Source organism: Suricata suricatta, chromosome 2 (assembly GCF_006229205.1).
Source record: "Suricata suricatta isolate VVHF042 chromosome 2, meerkat_22Aug2017_6uvM2_HiC, whole genome shotgun sequence".
Taxonomy (NCBI): domain Eukaryota; kingdom Metazoa; phylum Chordata; class Mammalia; order Carnivora; family Herpestidae; genus Suricata; species Suricata suricatta.
In genome coordinates, this window is record NC_043701.1 from 71,231,240 (window position 1) to 71,250,652 (window position 19,413).

Here is a 19,413-nt window from a genome sequence, read left to right on the forward strand (position 1 = left end):
ATGTATATACATGGGATGATGTACCCACTATTGAAAATTGAGAATCTATATAGGATTCCTTCTGGCATTTATTGACATAGGTATTGATAATTGTTAATACCAAGAAGTAGCAAGCCAATGAAAAAGTATTTATAAAGTTAACCTAGGTATGTATCTTTATTAAAATGCCAACAATTTTTGAAGTTTGTTTGTGGGATACTCTCCTTGAGATGTTAAATTATTGTGTAAGGATACTGTTTCTCACAAAAGTATTTCCTTAAAATTGTTATTTAACATTTGAGGTATTTGCTAACAAATATTTTTCATTTATAAAAGCAAATTTTATAAATGCCTATGTAATTCCAAAATTATTTTTTTCTTCTTTTGATCACATAGTTCAATACGTAAAGAAAGCTCATCTTGTATCAACTACAAGATAAATTTTGCCTCATTTCAGATATTTAAGAAAGATGCATAAAGAAATCAGTGTTTTTTCTCTGAAGTTTTCCTGTTAGAGAAACTGAATTACAGACATCATTTCCAGTGTTTTATAAATGAACATTTGGCCAACTTTTCATTGTGTTTTTTTCATTTTTCATGTTGATATCTTATGTTACCAAGCACCCAAGTTAACAAATTGTTTCCTTGTACTTACTTTGCTTTTGGGTGCAATTCGTACTTTAGCTTACTAGATTATTTGATGCAATGTGGTGATAAAAATTTCTGTTTTAATTGGATCAAATAACGAGATTGTAATCAGAGATTTAAAGTTGGCTAAGTGTTAGATCTAAAACAAGCCACTCATTATTTTTCTCTCCTCCAAAGTTGGGATAACAAAATTGCCCTACTTCCTATGATGAGAACTGAATTAGATCACAACAATACTTTGAAAATTATAAAGTGATATAAAAAATGTAATATGGCTATAAGCAAGCAGTAGCTTTAGTAAGGCTTTATAATGCTCCATACTTCTGCTTATATGCATTTCATTAAATACTATATTAAACTATAATACAATTCAATATTTTGTAGTTTGTACTTAGATTTAATATATACTACTGTAAATCAGTTACCTTTATAAAAATGTATAAATATTTCCTTTAAACAAGTTCAAGAATGTTACTTACTTCTTAGTAATGCATGCAGAGCTACCTGATGTGACATAATTTTAATAAATTTTGTCTGATGACAAAGGGGAGCTCAGGAAGAAACCAGTATGGAAACAATTACAAATTATATTCCATCCTCCAATGAGAGGAACAGGGTATGTTACATTTTGAACAACTAGAGATTTTGTAATCTAGGGAATTTGTTGTTTGTTTTGTAAATTCTAGAGAGGTTAACAATAACATAAAAGAGAAACCTTAATCATGGCATGTTTCTCAAGTAAATGATTAGATTATTATTTTGGTCAAAATATGATAATCTTGGATATTTACTCAAACTCATCTGAATACATATTATTTTATAACTTTAAGAATTCAATATACTCTTTGACAGTATGCTTTTCCATATGGATGCCAGTTTTCATTTCTGATACTGTATAAGTATTCACCAAGTAATAATTTAACCTGTTTCCTGAGCCAAATAAAATATAACTAATTTCAACAACCAACCATTAGGGTCAAAAGTAATGTAAAGAAGAAAATGAACACTATTTCTGAAACATAGTCAGTGTATGAATTCAAGTAAAATTCATAGAATGATATAGAGAGACCTATATTAATTTGTGGACATTTATCAGTGATTTACAACACTGAAAGAGAAAACAAAAATATATGAGGACTAATGAAAATGTCATTTCTTTTACTGAAATTCAAGGATGCAAACCTAAAAATTGAGACATAATAAAAATATTCTAAAGTGGTAATGCTGTCTGATTTTAGACACATAACTTTGTCTAAAACAGTGTAAACCTTTCTGGAATTAGTCATCAACCAAACAATCAAAACATTAAAAACCGAGCTACACAAATGACAGGGATTTTTAAAAAATGTGTTTACTTGAGGTTTAATGCTTTAGTGAGATTTGCAAAGAGAACATGAAGTTGAGACTTCAAAATTCTCCAATTGGAAGAACTTAAACACATTTATGAAAACTTGTGCTTAGGTACCGTATAAATAAACAGTGTGTCTACAAGTATGATGTTTAGATTAAAAGAAATAAAATACCTTATTTTGTGATGTGAGAAAAGTCAGTTTAATATGATGGTGGTGTTCAGTTGACAATTTCAAGATGCACCTAGGCCTCCTCATTTTCTTCTTTTTTCTCTCTGTTTTTGTTTTGTTTTTCAGTTTTGGTTTTACACAGGTGTCTTTGCCTGCCAACTACGTGCACTAACCTCAACAGTTTCATTGTTTAGCCATGCAGCCCTCCATCTAGAGTATCCGTTGAATAAACAAAGACTTCACATTTTAATTCCATCTTTGATAAGGCCTTGTTTGTGGGCCACCTTGTTAATTACCAAAGTCGTGTTGGAACCTGCATCTGAGTGGTCTAACTCTAATGGGGCAATGCTGAAGGCAGATGACAGATAAGGGAAGATTTCATTTGAACTGTGTTAGACCAGAATGAGGAAGCTGTCTCCTCCCAGCCACTCCTGTGTGGAATTCCAAGTTCTGTGAAAGCAAGATTGATTGAACTAGCAAGGATATTATGGAATAAAAATTGGTTTGAAAATACTGTGGGAATACTGCTCAGTAAGGACAAAAGAGGTCAACATTAAGAGGGAAGGTAGGGAGGGAGAACAAAAGTGGGGAGAGGTAGAAAGAAGCAGAGTGAATGACACCATAAGGCAGTGATGAGAATGTGGGGTACAGATAGAAGGCAATAACCCAAAGTCTGGGAAAAAATAACAAACGCACCACTTTGACTCACAGTAGGCGGGCATTTTGTTTTTCTTTATGAACCTATACTCTATTTGAAATATCTCATCCCATAATAAAAGCTTTTATTTTCATATCTCTCTTCCACTCTCAGGTTTTTTTTCTTTTTTTCTTTTCTTTTCTTTCTTTTTTTTTTTTTTTTTTTTTTTTTTTTTTTTTTTTTTTTTTTTTTTTTTTTTTTTTTTTTGGTTTGTTTCTGGTCTTCTTTTGCTTCATTTGGGCAATTTCTCATTTATTTCAATTCCCAGGTTGCATGTCACTTTTCTCCTGAAGCTCTCCATGCTCTTTTGAAGTTAATCCCTTCCTCTGCGATCCCACAGCACTTTTATCTTCAGTTGGCATTTGGCACTTTTCACATTGTAACCTGGTTCTTTCCAACAACGATTTATTGAGTTTCTTTTCTATGCCAACCATCATGATAGGCACTGGAGGCAGAGATAAATTAGATACAAGCCCTGTCCTCAAGTAGCTTGTACTCTAGAAAGCGATGGGGTGTAAACAAAGACATTACACCTTTATGATAAGCGTGGCAATAAAAAGTATAGCCAAGGCACAGATTTAGTGCAGGGAAGGTGGTCAGTTTCATCTAGAGATGGAAGGATCAGGAAAAACTTGCCAGATAGGATGAATATGTGTGGTAAGTTGTAATACTATCCTCACCGCCTAACTGTGTCTAGCACATGGTAGATACCAATATACTTTAAATTAACAAGTGGGAGTCTGGTTCTAAAGTTCAAAGTGTCTAGAAGCCTACTTTTTTATATTCAAAATCATCTATTTGGTTGGGTTTAATTTGGTGCCTCTGTCTTTGCCTGTGTGTGGTTAAGTGTTTGAAATGAAAACCAAGCTGTTTTCTTTGGTCGGGTTGACTGTGAAAATGGCCATACCATTTCTGTGGCTTCATTCATTATAGGTCCTCTTAACATATTAACTTTACTTTTTATGTTTAGTTATTTTTGAGAGAGAGAGAGAGAGAGAGAGAGAGAGGGAGTGGGAAAGGGGCAGAGAGAGAGGGAGATGCAGAATCTGAAGCAGGCTTGACTCTGAGCTGTCAGTACAGACTGCAATGCAAGGCTCAAACTCATGAACCGCAGGATCATGACCTGATTTGAAGTTGGACACTTAAGTGACTGAGCTACTCAGGCGACCTAGTATATTAACTTTAAAAAAGTATGTGTTTTTAACTACCTAGTGTAAGAAAATTGTTAGGAAGCAGATAAACTAATAGGCTTTTGCAGACTTTGTGGAAAACAATGTTTTCTTTTTTATGGAAACATGTATTTTGCAAACATTAACAATGAATTTGAATAATTATTACAACGGTAAAATAAAAAGCATGATGCCTTTGGCATTAGGCTAATTTATATCTAACACATTATAACACAGTAAGATGATGTTGAGTCCTGTTTGTTAAGTTTGTCTTTGAGGACATCACACTGGATAATTTCCATTTAAGTCTGAATACAAATCGTGTTTTAAAAATGAACTCACAAAAAACAAAGCTTTTAAAATGTTATACTAATCACTTCATATTGATGAAATCCTTGCTTATGACCTTTAAGGACAGGCAATTTCAGTAACAATTGTTGGCCATCCTTGTTGATCCTGAATGAAACCAAACTGAGCATGATAATGACACATCATAGAATTTCATCCCTATATTTCTTCATTTAGGCATGACATAAAAATAACAATATTTAACTTAAAGGGCATAAAAATGCACATCATCGCCATAAATATAGAACTCAGTTTACAGATGACGAGAATGGAGAAATCTGCTAGCTGATTATGTAGCAACCTGACTCTGGTTCTCAGCATTTTTTAAACTTATGTTCCTTGACACCATATGCTACGGGGAACAGTAAAGACATCTGAATTCAAATATTTTGAAGAAATGTGTATTTAGCAACTGAATACATGCTAAAAGAAATAATTTACAGCAGCAGTTTCATTACATTTTTCTCTCCAGTTTTCTAGTTCCCATCTGAAGTGCAGTGATAAATACAGATATGGAACATATTTACCACCTGGCAAAAAGCATGCTTCTTGAATGGGTACACACCCCTGCTCTTAAATAGCACATACCCACCTTGTTGCCTGTGTGGGGAAACCTTGCATTTTAGGGTGATGTTGAACACACTGAAATGGAGTCCCTACTGTCCTTCTTCTTCATAATTATTTACATCTCTTTTGCCTAATGTGTAGGTAGCAAAAATATTAAACACATATCATTGAAAATCACTAAATAGTACATAAAAGTAGCATTAAGTGTGCATTTACATGCATTTACATTTTACACTGGATTTCAACTGGGCCATCATTTCTCTGCTGCGGTGTCCCTTTTACCAATCTTAAGAGAGCTCTCATAACTTGATTATGGTCACAGGAGTCTTTTAACAAAGTTTCAACTCTGATGATACACGCATATGCCAAAGTCTATTAAAACTAAGTGGGACATTGATTATTTTTCGTGCAAACTGCCCCCTCTCCATACACCCTGGCAGATTATGACTGAAATAAGAGTTATCTACCTGCAAGTTAAATCAATAATTTTCTTTGAAAACGCTGACCTCATGGTTTATAAAGATATGCCAGGAGATTTCTTTGTTTTGTGTCTTTTCATTGAAGTCTAAACTTACTTTCTCTGGGTATTTCGGAATGCTTAACAAAATGCATTCGGATATTGGAAGACATCCCCTCTATCCCTTTATATCCATTATTTTTGAGGACTACTAAGAAATAAGACATTTCTGTTACTGCAAATGTGTTTCAGCTGCAAATTTAGAAGGAAATGCAACACCAAATTTTAGCAAGATACTCCATGAAAATAAAAGAATTACCTATTTTTGGAGTACTCTTTGTTCTTTGATTTGTATTTCAAATGTTTCTTTTTCCTCTACAGAAATACGTCCTTCAAATAACTTAAAATTCAAATACCGTTTAAGGATGTACTTCTAAAAGTAACACTGGATTAATCAATGGAGCCTAAAATTTAATGTAGAATATTTTAGGCTTTCATTTGAAGTAGGCATTAACAAACTGTTTATTCAGATCACTAAAACTGAAACATGAGCTTCCATCTGTGAAATGTTTCAGCTGAGAATTTTTTTTTTAAATGCACTGTAGTCTGAGGTGAGAAATTAGTGCTGAGTTAATTAGAATCCCAAGACAGCTAGAGTTAGAATTTCAAAACCGCTTTCATTAATTAGATGTTTCCTTTGCAGTTCTGTGCATGCTGAAGAATCCAGGGAGGGATTCCTGGAAAGATGAGTGCAGTGCACTAGAAACTATCATAATGTGGAAGGTCTTATACACCTGGAAGTCAGTGATTCTTAGGGAACCATGTTAGGACGAGGGATGAGGCAAGTCTTTTATTGAACACCTTTTACCTTATTTTATAAGTTGTTGCAGGAAACAAAAGGCTTTGCATGTTTTAAGTCTGAGATATGTCCTGGAAAACAGTTTTATAAAAGTTGCTCCCATAAACATGAAATGAATCAAAACGATTGGTTTTAAAACAGACCATTGTTTTAAACAAGGTGAGATAAGAGACAGCTGATACAGATGTAAACAGAGATGGGAAATTTGATTTTAAGATGATGTTGTTCTGAATATTACCGATTAAGTGACTCATATGCAATTCCTAAAGGAATCATGAGAGATTTTATGTCTCAAATATCATGCAGGTTTTCAAGCACAGAATTAAGAGATTTTGTTAACACTATATTAAAACAATGCTTATTATTTTCGTGAAATATGCAGTTCCTTTTCTCCTTATTGATCCATTAGGTACAATACAATGCACTGAACAAATTGAATTGTTTCTTCTCTTTTTTTCTGGTTTTTCTAAGAACATTATACAAGTTAAAATTGTGATCATGCTTAAAGAAGGGGGTGTTATTTGTTTGGATTCCTCAGAGAAATAAAGCATAATTTATGTCCAGGCTTTAGGAATGAACTGTTAATGATGTTTATGTGTTTCTTGAGCAATATTGGCTATCCCTCTTGCAGAACTAAAAACACAATGTTGGGGAAAAGAAGCAGCACACAACTGGAATTTGTAAAACAAAAACTATAGAGCACAGTAACTATAAAACAAAAACCTACTCTAGCTTAGAAAAGAGCTAATTTTTACTGCATATTTGTCATGGTACATTTAAATTATAGTTTTAATAAAATACATCTTTAGATCAAAGCTGAAAGAAGACATCAGTAGTAGATCAGTGTATTCCATTTTTCTTCTGGATGATGGGTGGTTTATGTTTTTTATATTTCCACAGACCATTTCATTCAGTCTCATTTTACTCCTCCAGTACATATAAACACGGTGCTGGTAGACAAAAAATATCCTTGAATCCAACTATATTTTGGAATATTCATCAGCTTCATAAATCCATGCAGTTTATTTTAAACTTTTAGTTCAATAAAATGGCTTTGCTGATGCAGTTTTTCTTCTTTAGATGGCAATATGGCAAATGACATTTTTATTTCTCAGGCAAAGAAGAAAGCGAAACCTGTACAATGAAATCTCATAGGAAACATTAAGTCTGCTAAAGTGAACATCTGCGTTCATCTGACCTCTGTTCGGTGTTGGTATTAGGAGGAAAGCCTGTTAGGAAAGTTACTCATGGACTTAATTTATAATTGGTGGAACTCAGTTGCATTTCCCACCATTGTAAACATCCACATAATGCCATGAAAAAAGTTCATGTATATTGCATTTTTTCCAGTTATTGTCTAGGCAAGTTTCTATGTGTTTGAGGTTTCTAGAGGTAATGCCGCTCAGACACTCCTGGGTGCCCTCTCAAATTCGTGGGTCCGCCTGTTTCTACCTTTCTTATTTTCCTGCAAGTGCTTCCATTTGTTACTGTTCCCTTGAGCATGTCCTGGCCTTTGCCGACGTTGTTTTCGGTCCCTTTTCCACACTTGTTCACAGAACTCATCCATCGTGTTCAGGTTGGGGTGGTTGATGAGCTGCATGAAGTCTCTGTACCAGACCTTCTGGCTAGGCGTCATGCTGTTGGACATTTCTTTGGTCTTAGAGCCGTCTCCATCATCATCTTTATGAAGAAGCTCTTCCAAATGCTCCGTGTCGATGACTTCCAGGGTCACTTTAAGAAGCGTTTGCATGAACCCGTGCTCCACAGCCCGGCAGAGGTAAGTGCCTGAGTCCTTCCGCTGTAGACTGCGCAGTAGAAGGCCTTGTTCTGTCCTGATGATGTGGTCATCCACTCTGACCTGGCAGAAGAAAACGGTAGTAAAAATATGCATTTTTAAAAGAAATAGAAGTTCTAAAACGTTGTCTCAGTAAAAAATTAGATTATGTGTTGAGGCACATTTCAAAGTTGACAAGATTTCTAGCTGAAGAGAGATGATAGCATTTCCCCATCAAAAAAAAGAGTTAAAAATTTTTGTAAATTGTTTTTAAGCTGCATTGGAAAATATTGGCTGTCTACTGTCTTAATAGAATGTTTCATTATAATAATTTAAAATATTCAAGATAAAAGGACACAGATACACTTTATTTTATAAACTTAAAAGAAGGTATATAAATATAGGATAAAGTTAACATTAAATCTTGGAAATACAGAACCATGATATTAGAAAACAGCACATTAGAATGAACTCAAAAGACTTGAGAAAATTTAAGAATCAGCAGATGAACAAGCAGAGAAATGCATAGGAGTACATACTTAATAATTACTTATTCAATTTTCTAAGTCTTAGCGTGACATGAACATGAAAATATGCTCCTGAATATGCCTAACCTTATTTTTATTTTGAATATGGTCTACAACAGACATCTTTGAAAGCCTAAGCTGATAGTGTTTAAAATTGTGTAAAATCAACTTCGACATTTGTAGGATGTGGTTACATATCCAATGATGCTTCAAATGTCAAAAAAGATAAGGGAGGGTTTTAAACTTTATATTCAGACTATGTTTGTAAAATTATCTGTACCAAATATATTTACAAATCACCTACACAATCTGGTTAGTTACCCTTATTTAATACTTTTTAAAAGCTTTAAAGGCTCAGAGTAGTGAGATTTTCTGTGAACGATTCTTTAATTTCACACAGAAATAAATGAATCCATTGATGAGGAAGATCTGTCTGATGCTTCATGCATAGTTCATACTGGGATGTGAGACTCTTTATCCAACATCTCCTAGCCCTGTTCCAAAACCTCTCCTCATTTGAGAAGAAAGTCAATAGAGAAAATAAAACCTGTTTGCATAATAGAATCAATTGAACAAAAATTAAAGTTAGTAGAGGATTTTTTGGGAGGGCACAAAATATAGATAGCATACTTTCTTTGTAGATAACTATAAGGAAAAAGAAGACTCTCAAATATATCCCCAAATGGGTCTGGGACAAAATTCTTATCAGCTCACCTTTGTTTCTCCAGCTCCTAGCACAAAGCCTGTCATATGATCAGCCTTCAGTGAATGCTTGTTTAATGAATGGACTATTGATGGGTTAAGAAAAGGATAAAAATTCACAGCATTTTTTCACCCTCAAGTCAACCATGTTGGGGTCACTTAACAGTATATGTTAGATAGAAATAATCCAGTCAATTTCATTCCTATACCTCTTCTTTTCGCTCTTCATTTCTCCTCTGGAATTGCCAATAGACCAGAGCTCGCTGTGATTTTGGACTGCATTCCAGGAACGTGCTACTATTTTCTACTCCATAGATGATTCTTTCTTCAAAGCTGTGGCCATGGTGATTATCTGGCCGGTGATGAGGAAATGAAATGAGGAAATGTTAGAGAAGTAAATTCAACTTTCCAAAGTATTTATTTGGAAATTCAGAAGATAAATTTGTTGCCAAGCTGGAAGTCTTTTCCAAATTGATTTTGGATGGCAGAAATGTCTCGGACGTAAGGTTTCAGAACCCAAGTGGCTGCTTAAACAGACTAATTATTTTGGTATAGCTTATACAAAGCACACGCAGAGATCTGTCTACCAGAAAATAGTATTACATTAACAAAATCAGTCATGTGTGCAGTATAACTATACATCTTTATATGCCATGATAATGCTTTCCAAGAATTTATTTTAACAATAAAACTCTATGCTCTGACTAATGCGGCTAGTTCATATTGTACTATTCTCTAGCAGAAAAGTTATTTGAGGTTTTGCAAACAATCTGTTTCTGAGAAATTATTTTGCCTCTCTGTGTTTGTTTTTCATCTGTAAAATTAACTTCACCAGCCATTGATATTTATCTAGTGTTCTACAGAAGATAGAGTTCAGGAAGTTTATACTCCTCACCAATAACCCTTAAATAATCTACATGGTTTTTCTGAAGATCAATGGGTGTGAAATGTTTGGGATGGCTCAGAAGAAAGATGCACAATTACAAAGCAATGTGGTTTCAATTGTCCTTATTTTAAAATGATACATCTTTTATTATTTTCAAGAATTGGGCTAAAGAATATGGCAAGAGTATATAATAAAGCATAGCAATAAGAAAACCTGTTTCCTGATTAAGTTTCTATTATTTTACCCTTTATGTAACCTCCTTCAATGTGGTAAAAGAAACACAGTGAAGATCAAAAGTGGGACACAGGGAGTCTAGGTAAAACTCATTTAGAGAGAGAAAAACCCCTCCTTATTATCTTGTGTAATCCTGTTTCCATTATGACATCCTGCGCAGTCTGGAACTCATTAAATTAATTCAGAAAATAATAAATATATTTTCACATGCATGGAGGGTTGACAGCAGAGACAGATGAAAAATTTTTGCTCTCTATTTCAAACTCAACTAGGTTCTTAATTAAAAAAAATGTTGCCCCCCTTTTCTGGCATTACTTTGACAATTCTTCTCTTGTTCTAATCAACTGAGTACTTTGGTCTGTCACAGACGATATGATTTGCTCTCACTAGGTTTGGAGCTTTGCAAAACCCTGCTTCCACCCAACCCCTGTACACAGTTTGTATCCTCCGTCTCCTATCCTCACGCTGCTGCAGTCAACATTCTGCCTCTGTCTCCCTTCTCCAGGGAGGTCTCTATCAGTGCTGGCTTTTCTATCGGCCTAAATTGTGAAATGAAGCTCTTCTCAACTTGGGAAGTATCTCCCCCTTCTTATTTAACAGATCAATACCCCAGAAAAAGGAAATGAAAGGAACCACAATATTTAACTGATTCTAAGTCACATTTTTTATATTGCAGATATATCTTTGTAGGTCAATATCTATAATGACTATGGCAGTGTTTTTATCCCCCCTGTAATTATTAGTATATTGTTGAATGAACAGATATGACACATGTTGCTATGTTAGTTTTCATGGTATCCGCTTTCCTGGATAGAGGTAAATTGACTCTCTCTTTCCTAACAAGTGCTGGACAATCTCCTGTAATACCATATTTAGAATACCCTGTCACAGAGGCCAATACAGTTTAAGTGAACACATTTTATTTTTCTGTTAATTGCTGTGCAGTTTAACCTTTGATTTAGAAATCCTTTTATTTGGAATATTATTCAGCCTTAAAAAAAAAAAAGAAGGAAATCTGCAATCAGTAACAACATGGAGAATGCTAAGAGAAATTAGCTTGTCACAGAAGAACACGGACTATATGATGATCCCACTTATACAAAAGATCTAAAATAGTCAAAATCATGAAAGCAGATGGTAGAATGGTGGGTGCCAGGGGCCACAGCAAAAGGGAAATGGGTGGATGTTAATCAGTGGGTATAAAGTTTCAGTTATGCAAGAGAGGATGACCTTGAGATCTGCTGTACAACATTACACCTACAATGAACACTATTGTGCTGTGCACTTGAAAACTTCAGAGGGTGGAATGCATGTTAAGTGTTCTTATTCTAATAAAATAAAAAAAGGAAAAAAGCCTTAATTTAAAAAATCCTTTTAGACAGAGACTTTTTATTCAGTCTCTACATACTAATGAATCATAAAATATATGATAGCTTGGTAACAGTAAAAAGTGCACTGCATTGGGGTGCCTGGGTGACTCGATTGGTTAAGAATCTTATTCTTGGTTTTGGCTCAGGTCATGATATCACAGTTCGTGGGTTCAAACCCCACATTGTGCTCTGAGCTGGCAGCATGAAGCCTGCTCTCTCTCTCTGCCCCTCCTCCACTCATACTGTCTCTGTTTTTTTCAAAATAAATAAATAAACTTAAAAGTTTTTTCAAATCCCCTGAATTTAGAAACAAAAAACATAGTGATGCACTCGTATCTTTTGGCTTACCCAGGCCTATTTTTGTTGTAGAATTTTATGAAATAACTGACTTGTCTCACCGACCCCAAGTTAGCAAAAAGAGCTGTAGAAGTCTTGTGGTATAAGTAAGTTCTTGGTTGCAAACATAAACTCTGTTAAATCCTTTAGCACATTAGTTGACACATAGTTCAGAAGACAATGTTTTCTTCCCAACTAATTTAATCATTTTATCTGTTCCATAAAGAGTTTTCTGTTAACCTTTCTTCTATCCTAAGAAACCTGCTCAGTTTTTAGTTTCTCTTCAAGATCTCCTCTTGTGACAGCAAATGTTACCCAAAGAATAAAAATGAAAAGAAACAAAATGAGAGTTCTCTTAAGAGTAAATGTTTCCTTATATTTAAAAAAACATTTTCTTTCACCTGCTACTTACATATAGTAGCACCTCATATAAGATGGATTTTGATTTAATCAAAAATTTATACCAACTTGTTTTGAGTTTAACATAGGAGTATTTCATGGCCTTCTCTTGAAGAAACATGGCCTTCAGTTACTTTGGTGAATCTGGTTCAGTGACTAGGGATCTTTAGTTTACCTTGATAACTACTCTTGCCAATCGCCTTAGGACTCATTCCTCCTTTAAATTGGCCTTTCTTTCTTTCTTTTGTCCAAATAAGAAAGCAAAATGAAGTATTCTAGTTAGTAAGCAGTGAGGTTACAAGTTCTGCCAAAGTAACCACCCATCATAGTCAGTATGGAGAGGCACCAACGTCTTTCTCTGGGTTGACATTCTCTTATGTTTTGTTAGGTTCTGCTGCCATCAGTAATGCTTACAAAAACCCAATTTCCACTGAGTACAGTTGTTTCTATTAATTCCTTTGCAGTAGAATATTTCTATCATCAGAAACTTTTAACTTAGGGCCAGAACTTTTAGATAAAGTGGCCTCTGGGAGGGGGGTCTTGGGTGGCTCAGTCGGCTGAATGGCTCTTGATTTTGGCACAAGTCATGATCTCACTGTTTGTGGGATCAAGCCCCAAAGGGGGCTCTGCACTGACAGCATGGAGCCTGCTTACGATTCACTCCCTCTCTCTCGCTCTCTGCCCCGCCCCCACTCTCACTCCTACAATATGAATAAACTTAAAAAAAATAAAGTGGCCTTAGGCAAGCATTCATATATTTGGGTGCACAGAAGTAACAAGTTGAAAACATCTTTTTCTCTTTATTTCCTCACACATGATACCTTATAAACAGATATCCAGAAGTATTTTAGAATGATTAGAAGGCACCCAATAACTGTCCATTCCCTTTTATGATCCTTCTACCCCAACTGCTTAAGTAAATAAATGTTGTGCTATATAGGAAACAATAGAATCCCAATAATAATGTAATTCTTTCTCTCCTTTCTCCTTCCTTTCTTCCTGTCTTTGTTTGTCTCTTTCTATTAAAAAATATAAATAGGAAGAAAATGTTGATTCTTGTTTCTAGCAGATTTTTAATTATTTTCTTAGGATGTCAAGTATACTATCATTTTGACTTTATTAAAGCAAACAGTTCTACATTGAAATGGTAGAATAGTATAGCTATTTTCAGAGCATACACTATTGAACTTAAAGTTCAGCTGAGAAAATACTGCTGATTAAAGATTTCCTGAAGGATATGAAATCTTGAATATTCAGGGTAAGTATCTTCTAAAATCTCCCTCTGGATGAAATTAGTTGATCTGAGAGCAGTTTACATGGAACATATATATAATACAATTGATTTTACTCAATTGTGTTGGGTGGGGTCCTTCTGACCTATGTTGAGGAAGCCCATAAGCAATATGGATTTGCTCACTGTGTTTATGTCAGTGTTGTCCAGTATGGTGTCCACTGCCTTGTACTATTTTTTTGATATTAATCTTGGGAGAATTTCTTTCCTGGTGTTAGCTTTCAGGAATTATTAAGATTCTCTTGAAAAATTGATTTTTTTTAAGTATGCTCCACACCTAACATGGGACTTGAACCCACAACCCTGAAATCAAGAGTCACATGCTCTAGTGACTAAGGTAGCCAGGCATCGCCCCAAATTGATATTTTTAAAAAGAGTCAACTTTGTGACTTATCTGTTGATCATATTTCTTCCTCACCACTGAAAACAAGTGTTGGACAAATTTATGTTTTATCCTTACAATGTCATGGTAAATATGCTCCTCCTGCATGCATGGTTTTGTTCTGTCAGTATACATGCTTTTTCTGTGTGACATTATTACTATGTTTATCTTATCTTTGTAAAAAAATTACAAACTTTCTGAAATACACTAGGTAATCTAATAATTTTGGACTATGTAAAAGTTTTATAACCCTTCTTAATATCTTTTTGTTGTTTAAATGTATCTACATAAAAATGATAGTATAGTGCTAGACACAAAAATAGTCATAAAAAAGTGAGGTGTATTATTGTTACTGCTATTCTTATGATAGTTTCAACTGTTAATTCAAACCTTAAATCCTTTATTGAGAATCCATAGTAAGGCAAATTATGAACTGCTTCCCAACATCAATCCTACTTCCTGACCACCATCAAATAAAGTATTTCCTCTTCTAGGCTTCCTAAAAAATTTTTACATACATTTTTAAAGCAATGCAGTCTTATTTATTATGAGTATTTATTAATCTTTTTTGCTATGGTTATTTATTAATCTAATTGTCTTCTTTCCTACCATATGTTTTATAATCCTTTCACTAGGCAGTCATAAACCTTTGGCTAATGTTTGCCAAAAGGAAAACCCAAGTAACTGTTTACATTTAAAAGCTGAAGCCTCACATAACTTTGGTGTCCTCAAAGCATGGAAATATGATAATTACATAAAAGAAATGATTAAGGGACACCTGGGTGACTCAGTTGGTTAGGCTTCCAGTTTCGGCTCAGGTCATGATCTCATCACGGTTTGTGGGCTCGAGCCCGGTGTTGAGCTCTGTGCTGACAGTGTAGAGCCTGCTTGGGGTGCTCTCTCTCCCTCTTTCTCTCTCTGCCCCGCCCCCCTGCCACCTCTGCCCCGCCCCCACTTGTGCTTTCTCTCTCAAAATAAATACTGAAAAAATTGGAAAAAAATAGAAATGATTAAAAGCTTAATCAGTTAAGAAGGGCATAGGGTTTGTGACCCGGAGTCTGACAGAATATGCTAAGGAGTCATGGCAAATGTAAACATTTTAAATCTTCTCAATTTGTTATATTTTATAATGTTAACAAGAGTTGATTTGAGATATGGTGGGAGAAGATCATGATTAATTAAGTATACTCCAAAATAAAAAATTCCAAATAGGCAATAACAAGAAGAGAAAGAGATTTGAGAAATCATATGACTACATTCTTGCATCACCAGGGACAGCTATAAGTCTAAAAGATGTCTGTGCCAATGGGAATCCTATAGATTTCCAGAAAGAACACAATCATCTTATTTTAATCTATTTTAAAATACATTTTGCAGTTAGAAAGCAACTGTTTTGAATATAAACTTTTGTCATGAAAATTACCAGTAGACAAGAAGGGTAGAGTCAGTTGTTGAATTGGCATAATGAATTCTCACGAGTTGAACTGAATAGTTAGAGCAAAATAATTGGCAACAACAAACATTAAAATTATTTTAAAAGCATCACAGTGTGTTTGAATAACACAATGTTACAATATGTCACAGTGGTTAATGACAAGAAATAATGTTTTTAAGGAAGCAATCTTCAATTAATCATTTCCTCCTTTAGTAGGATAATTTATGGAAATGAAATGAGGCTAATAAACCAGAAAGAATGGGAGGAAAGAAAGAAGTTAAATAAATTGCTTCCTTTTGTAACAACAAAAAGTCTTGATATCCATCATTTGGCCAGAAATATCATGTTGCTAAAGGCCTTATTTAGTATTTGATTCTCTTCCAATATAGCAGAAACAGAAGGCATCACATTTCAGCTTTCCATTTATTTCACTCTCCATTTTAACCCCATAAATGTCTCTCAGGATTGCAATGTTAATAATGTAAGAATCTTAGAAAATCTAACGTCATGTAGAAAAGACAGAGATGAGTGAGGTAGTAAATCATGTATTTATCAGTTAATTCATCTCTATTATCATTTTTGATGTTCTCCCTCTTAACGTTATTTGAAAGTTGAATTTCATAAATAATGAATATAAAAGTAAAAGTTAATTTAAATAGTTGCAAGTTATTTTAAATATTTAACAAATAGTGTGAGTAGGTTACATATATGAAGACAAATCTGATTCTAGTTGTTTCCATCACATTGTAATTTTAATATTTTACACTGTAAATTTTTTTCTCAATAACAGAGTTCAAGGCCAAATGAAGGAAGAAAGGAAATACTCTCACAAGCTCTCAGTGACATAAGAAACTGCAAATATATATTTCTTAGGTAAAAACATCATTACTTAGATTTCCCTTACTGGATTCTAGATATCTTTTTCCAGAAATACAAAAGGTAATTTATCAATAGAAAAGAATCTAAATTGACTTCAAATGGGGAAATAATCTCTCCTTAAGTAGCAGTACTTAAAAAGGCATTTTATGAATGAATCAATAGTCTTGGGAAGACATAAAAATACCTAAATATAACTGAAGACAAAAAACTTCATTCATCCCCAGTGTTCATGTACATTTTTGGACCTATTAAGATGCCTAACAATTGATTTAATAATCTCATATAGGGGCGCCTGGGTGGCACAGTTGGTTAAGTGTCCGACTTGGGCTCAGGTCATGATTTCCTACTTTGTGGTTACAGCCCTGTGTCAGGCTCTGTGCTCTCAAGTCAGAGCCTAGAGCCTGCTTCTGATTCTGTCTCCCTCTCTCTCTGCTCCTCCTTGACTTGTGCTCTGTCTCTCTGCCTCTCAAAAATGAATAAATGCTAAAAGAAATTTTTAAAAATAAAATAAATCTTCTATATTATAGTAAAATGAAAACAAATTCTAAGCTACAGAACAGGGGTCCTGTTTACTGATATAATGCTTAGTATAATATTTCTTTAATGATTTGTATGATGCTTATACCGACTACTTACCAGCTAGCTCAATGTGTGTTTGCATGTACGCATCTACAAGTACATGCATATGTATGAATTAAAATCATGTGAATTAATGCATTTGTCAGAAGTACAAAAAAGATTCAATTATGAAACCTTAGAGAAAATTTGAACTTGTAGTTTATCAACTTGCTAAAATATTAGATTTTAAACTACTTTGTTTTATTTCCTAAAATAAGATCTAACTCTGGTGCTAGGAAATAACTACTAACCCGAATATAGCATTTAAAAGTTTATAATTCAGGTAGTTTCCTATCTTTCTTGAATCCACAGATTCCTGAGGATGTATCTTTAAAATGTTCTTTTTGGTATATAGATAGATAGATGGATAAACAAATAGATATGACCAGGGTCTTTTAATGGCACTGTTCATAGGTAGTTATCAGATTAGAGGTGGACACTGGCATTTTAATTTTTAGAGATTTATTAATTTAAAATATGAAAATGAAATTGATACGCAATGAAGGTAACAAGCCATTTGAAAGTTGTATTTAACACTAAGCTTGATATCTTTGTGCATGGGAAGCTGCGATGCTTCTTAGTATAAGGCAGACAGAAATTCAATTACATAAAAAGAAATACCAATAGAAAGATATCTACTACAATATTTATTTAGTCTATATTGAACATCTGATATGTTTCATCTTCATAATTTTATAGTAATGTTTTTAACAAGAAAGCACATATAATCTAAATGCCAGAACAAAATTACCATAGGACTTTTTATATTTAAATACCAGGAAACATGGACTTTAATGTTTACTTTACTTCTTCCCAAGAGATATGATAGGAGATGATGAAAAACACCCATTTACTGAAGCAGAAACCTTCCAGAAATAATAATGAAAATACCATCTTGTATTTTAATATGTTTCCCTTATTTTTGGAATTTTAAAAAATACAGCATGCTTTAAAAACTTCACCATTTACAATGGTTAAATTATGGATGTATAAACAGTCAGTTAGTCTCTTAATGCCATATTTGGAAACTTTAATAAGGAACATTAATAGCACAAAATATTTCAAACCTCTTCTTATTCAGGTGTGTATGTCTGTGTGTGCATGCTTTGGACACATATACTATGAATAAATAGATTTGCACCATCACAGAGAATAACACTGCAATAATGTCACTGTATAATGCACTCTTTTTGGGGGACCTGGGTGGTTCAGTCAGTTGAGCATCTGACTTCAGCTTAGGTAATGATCTCACAGTCTGTGAGTTCGAGCCCCGCATTGGGCTCTGGGCTGACAGCCTGATTCAGATTCTGTGTCTCCCTCTCTCTCTGTCCCTCCCCTACTCATGCTCTATCTCTCAAAAATAAATAAATGTTAAAAAAAAAAAGAATGCATACTTTGTCTCACAGTTGTTCTTGACCTGAGTTGAAGTTGCTTTCTTCTAGAAAGAGTTCATTTTTATTTTTTGCCAGACACATGCAGCTCTCCTAACCTGACACCTTTTTATATTAGTCTTGTCTGAGGTTTTTCTTCCATGATGCTGATGAGATTCAGAAAGTAAACCTTCATGAACACCATACTGGGGTTCAATAAGTGGTTTTCCCCCCTTTTCCACCACCAGTGATTACAGCTGAAATAGGCACATGTCCTTGAAGTCTTCTGAATAGAATTTATTTCTCATTTGCACTAATACTGAAACACTGCAAACTTGCTTGATGCTGGGATCACTATCATAGTCTTCATCTTGGGCAGTTTTTCTTTCTTAGCAGTCTTTAAAAAATGGTGCCTCAACATTCAGTGACATCTTAAACTTGATATAATCTGGTAATTTATTAAAGTCAGGTTTTTTTTTCCTTTTTCTTTCTTTTTTTTTTTCCCTTAGGGCTGATATTATATTCATCTATAAAATTTTGAGGCCACTCTTGGGCCAACATGTGCAGATTCAGTTGGTATTTTGATGTGCATAAAATAAGCTAAAACACAGACCATATTACCATTGCTCCTAATTACTAAATTTATCGCATTATGGACCATAAAGAATACACTGCCAAAGACACTTTATGAAATTTGGAATAATGCTGATGCCAACCAAGACACAAGATGAGATGAACCAGTTGCAGAGATAACTAAGAAGACTGAATTCTGTGGACATTGTACCATGAGTTTGTAGAAAGGAAATGCATGTATGTAGAACAGCCCAGAGAACTATCACAAAGTGAAATTCAATGATGGTCCTGAACTAAAGTTAGGATGTAAAGTATTTCAAAGATTAAAAAATCTAAGATGATAATAATTTTTTAAAATGTTACTTACATCAGGTTGCCTGAGTGGCTTAGTCA

General features: G+C 34.1%; 1 protein-coding gene across 1 annotated transcript in view; it reads right to left on the reverse strand.

The window, feature by feature from the left end:
* Positions 1 to 4,108: 4,108 nt before the first annotated feature.
* Positions 4,109 to 19,413, reverse strand: part of SEMA3A (semaphorin 3A) — a 202,822-nt gene continuing 187,517 nt past the window's right edge. Inside the window, exons 16-17 of the mRNA XM_029918820.1 lie at positions 9,457 to 9,599; positions 4,109 to 8,102 (exon numbers count right to left, since the gene is read on the reverse strand). Coding sequence (XP_029774680.1) covers positions 7,647 to 8,102; positions 9,457 to 9,599 — 599 coding nt within the window. The 3' untranslated portion in view covers positions 4,109 to 7,646. The remainder of the gene's footprint in view (positions 8,103 to 9,456; positions 9,600 to 19,413) is intronic.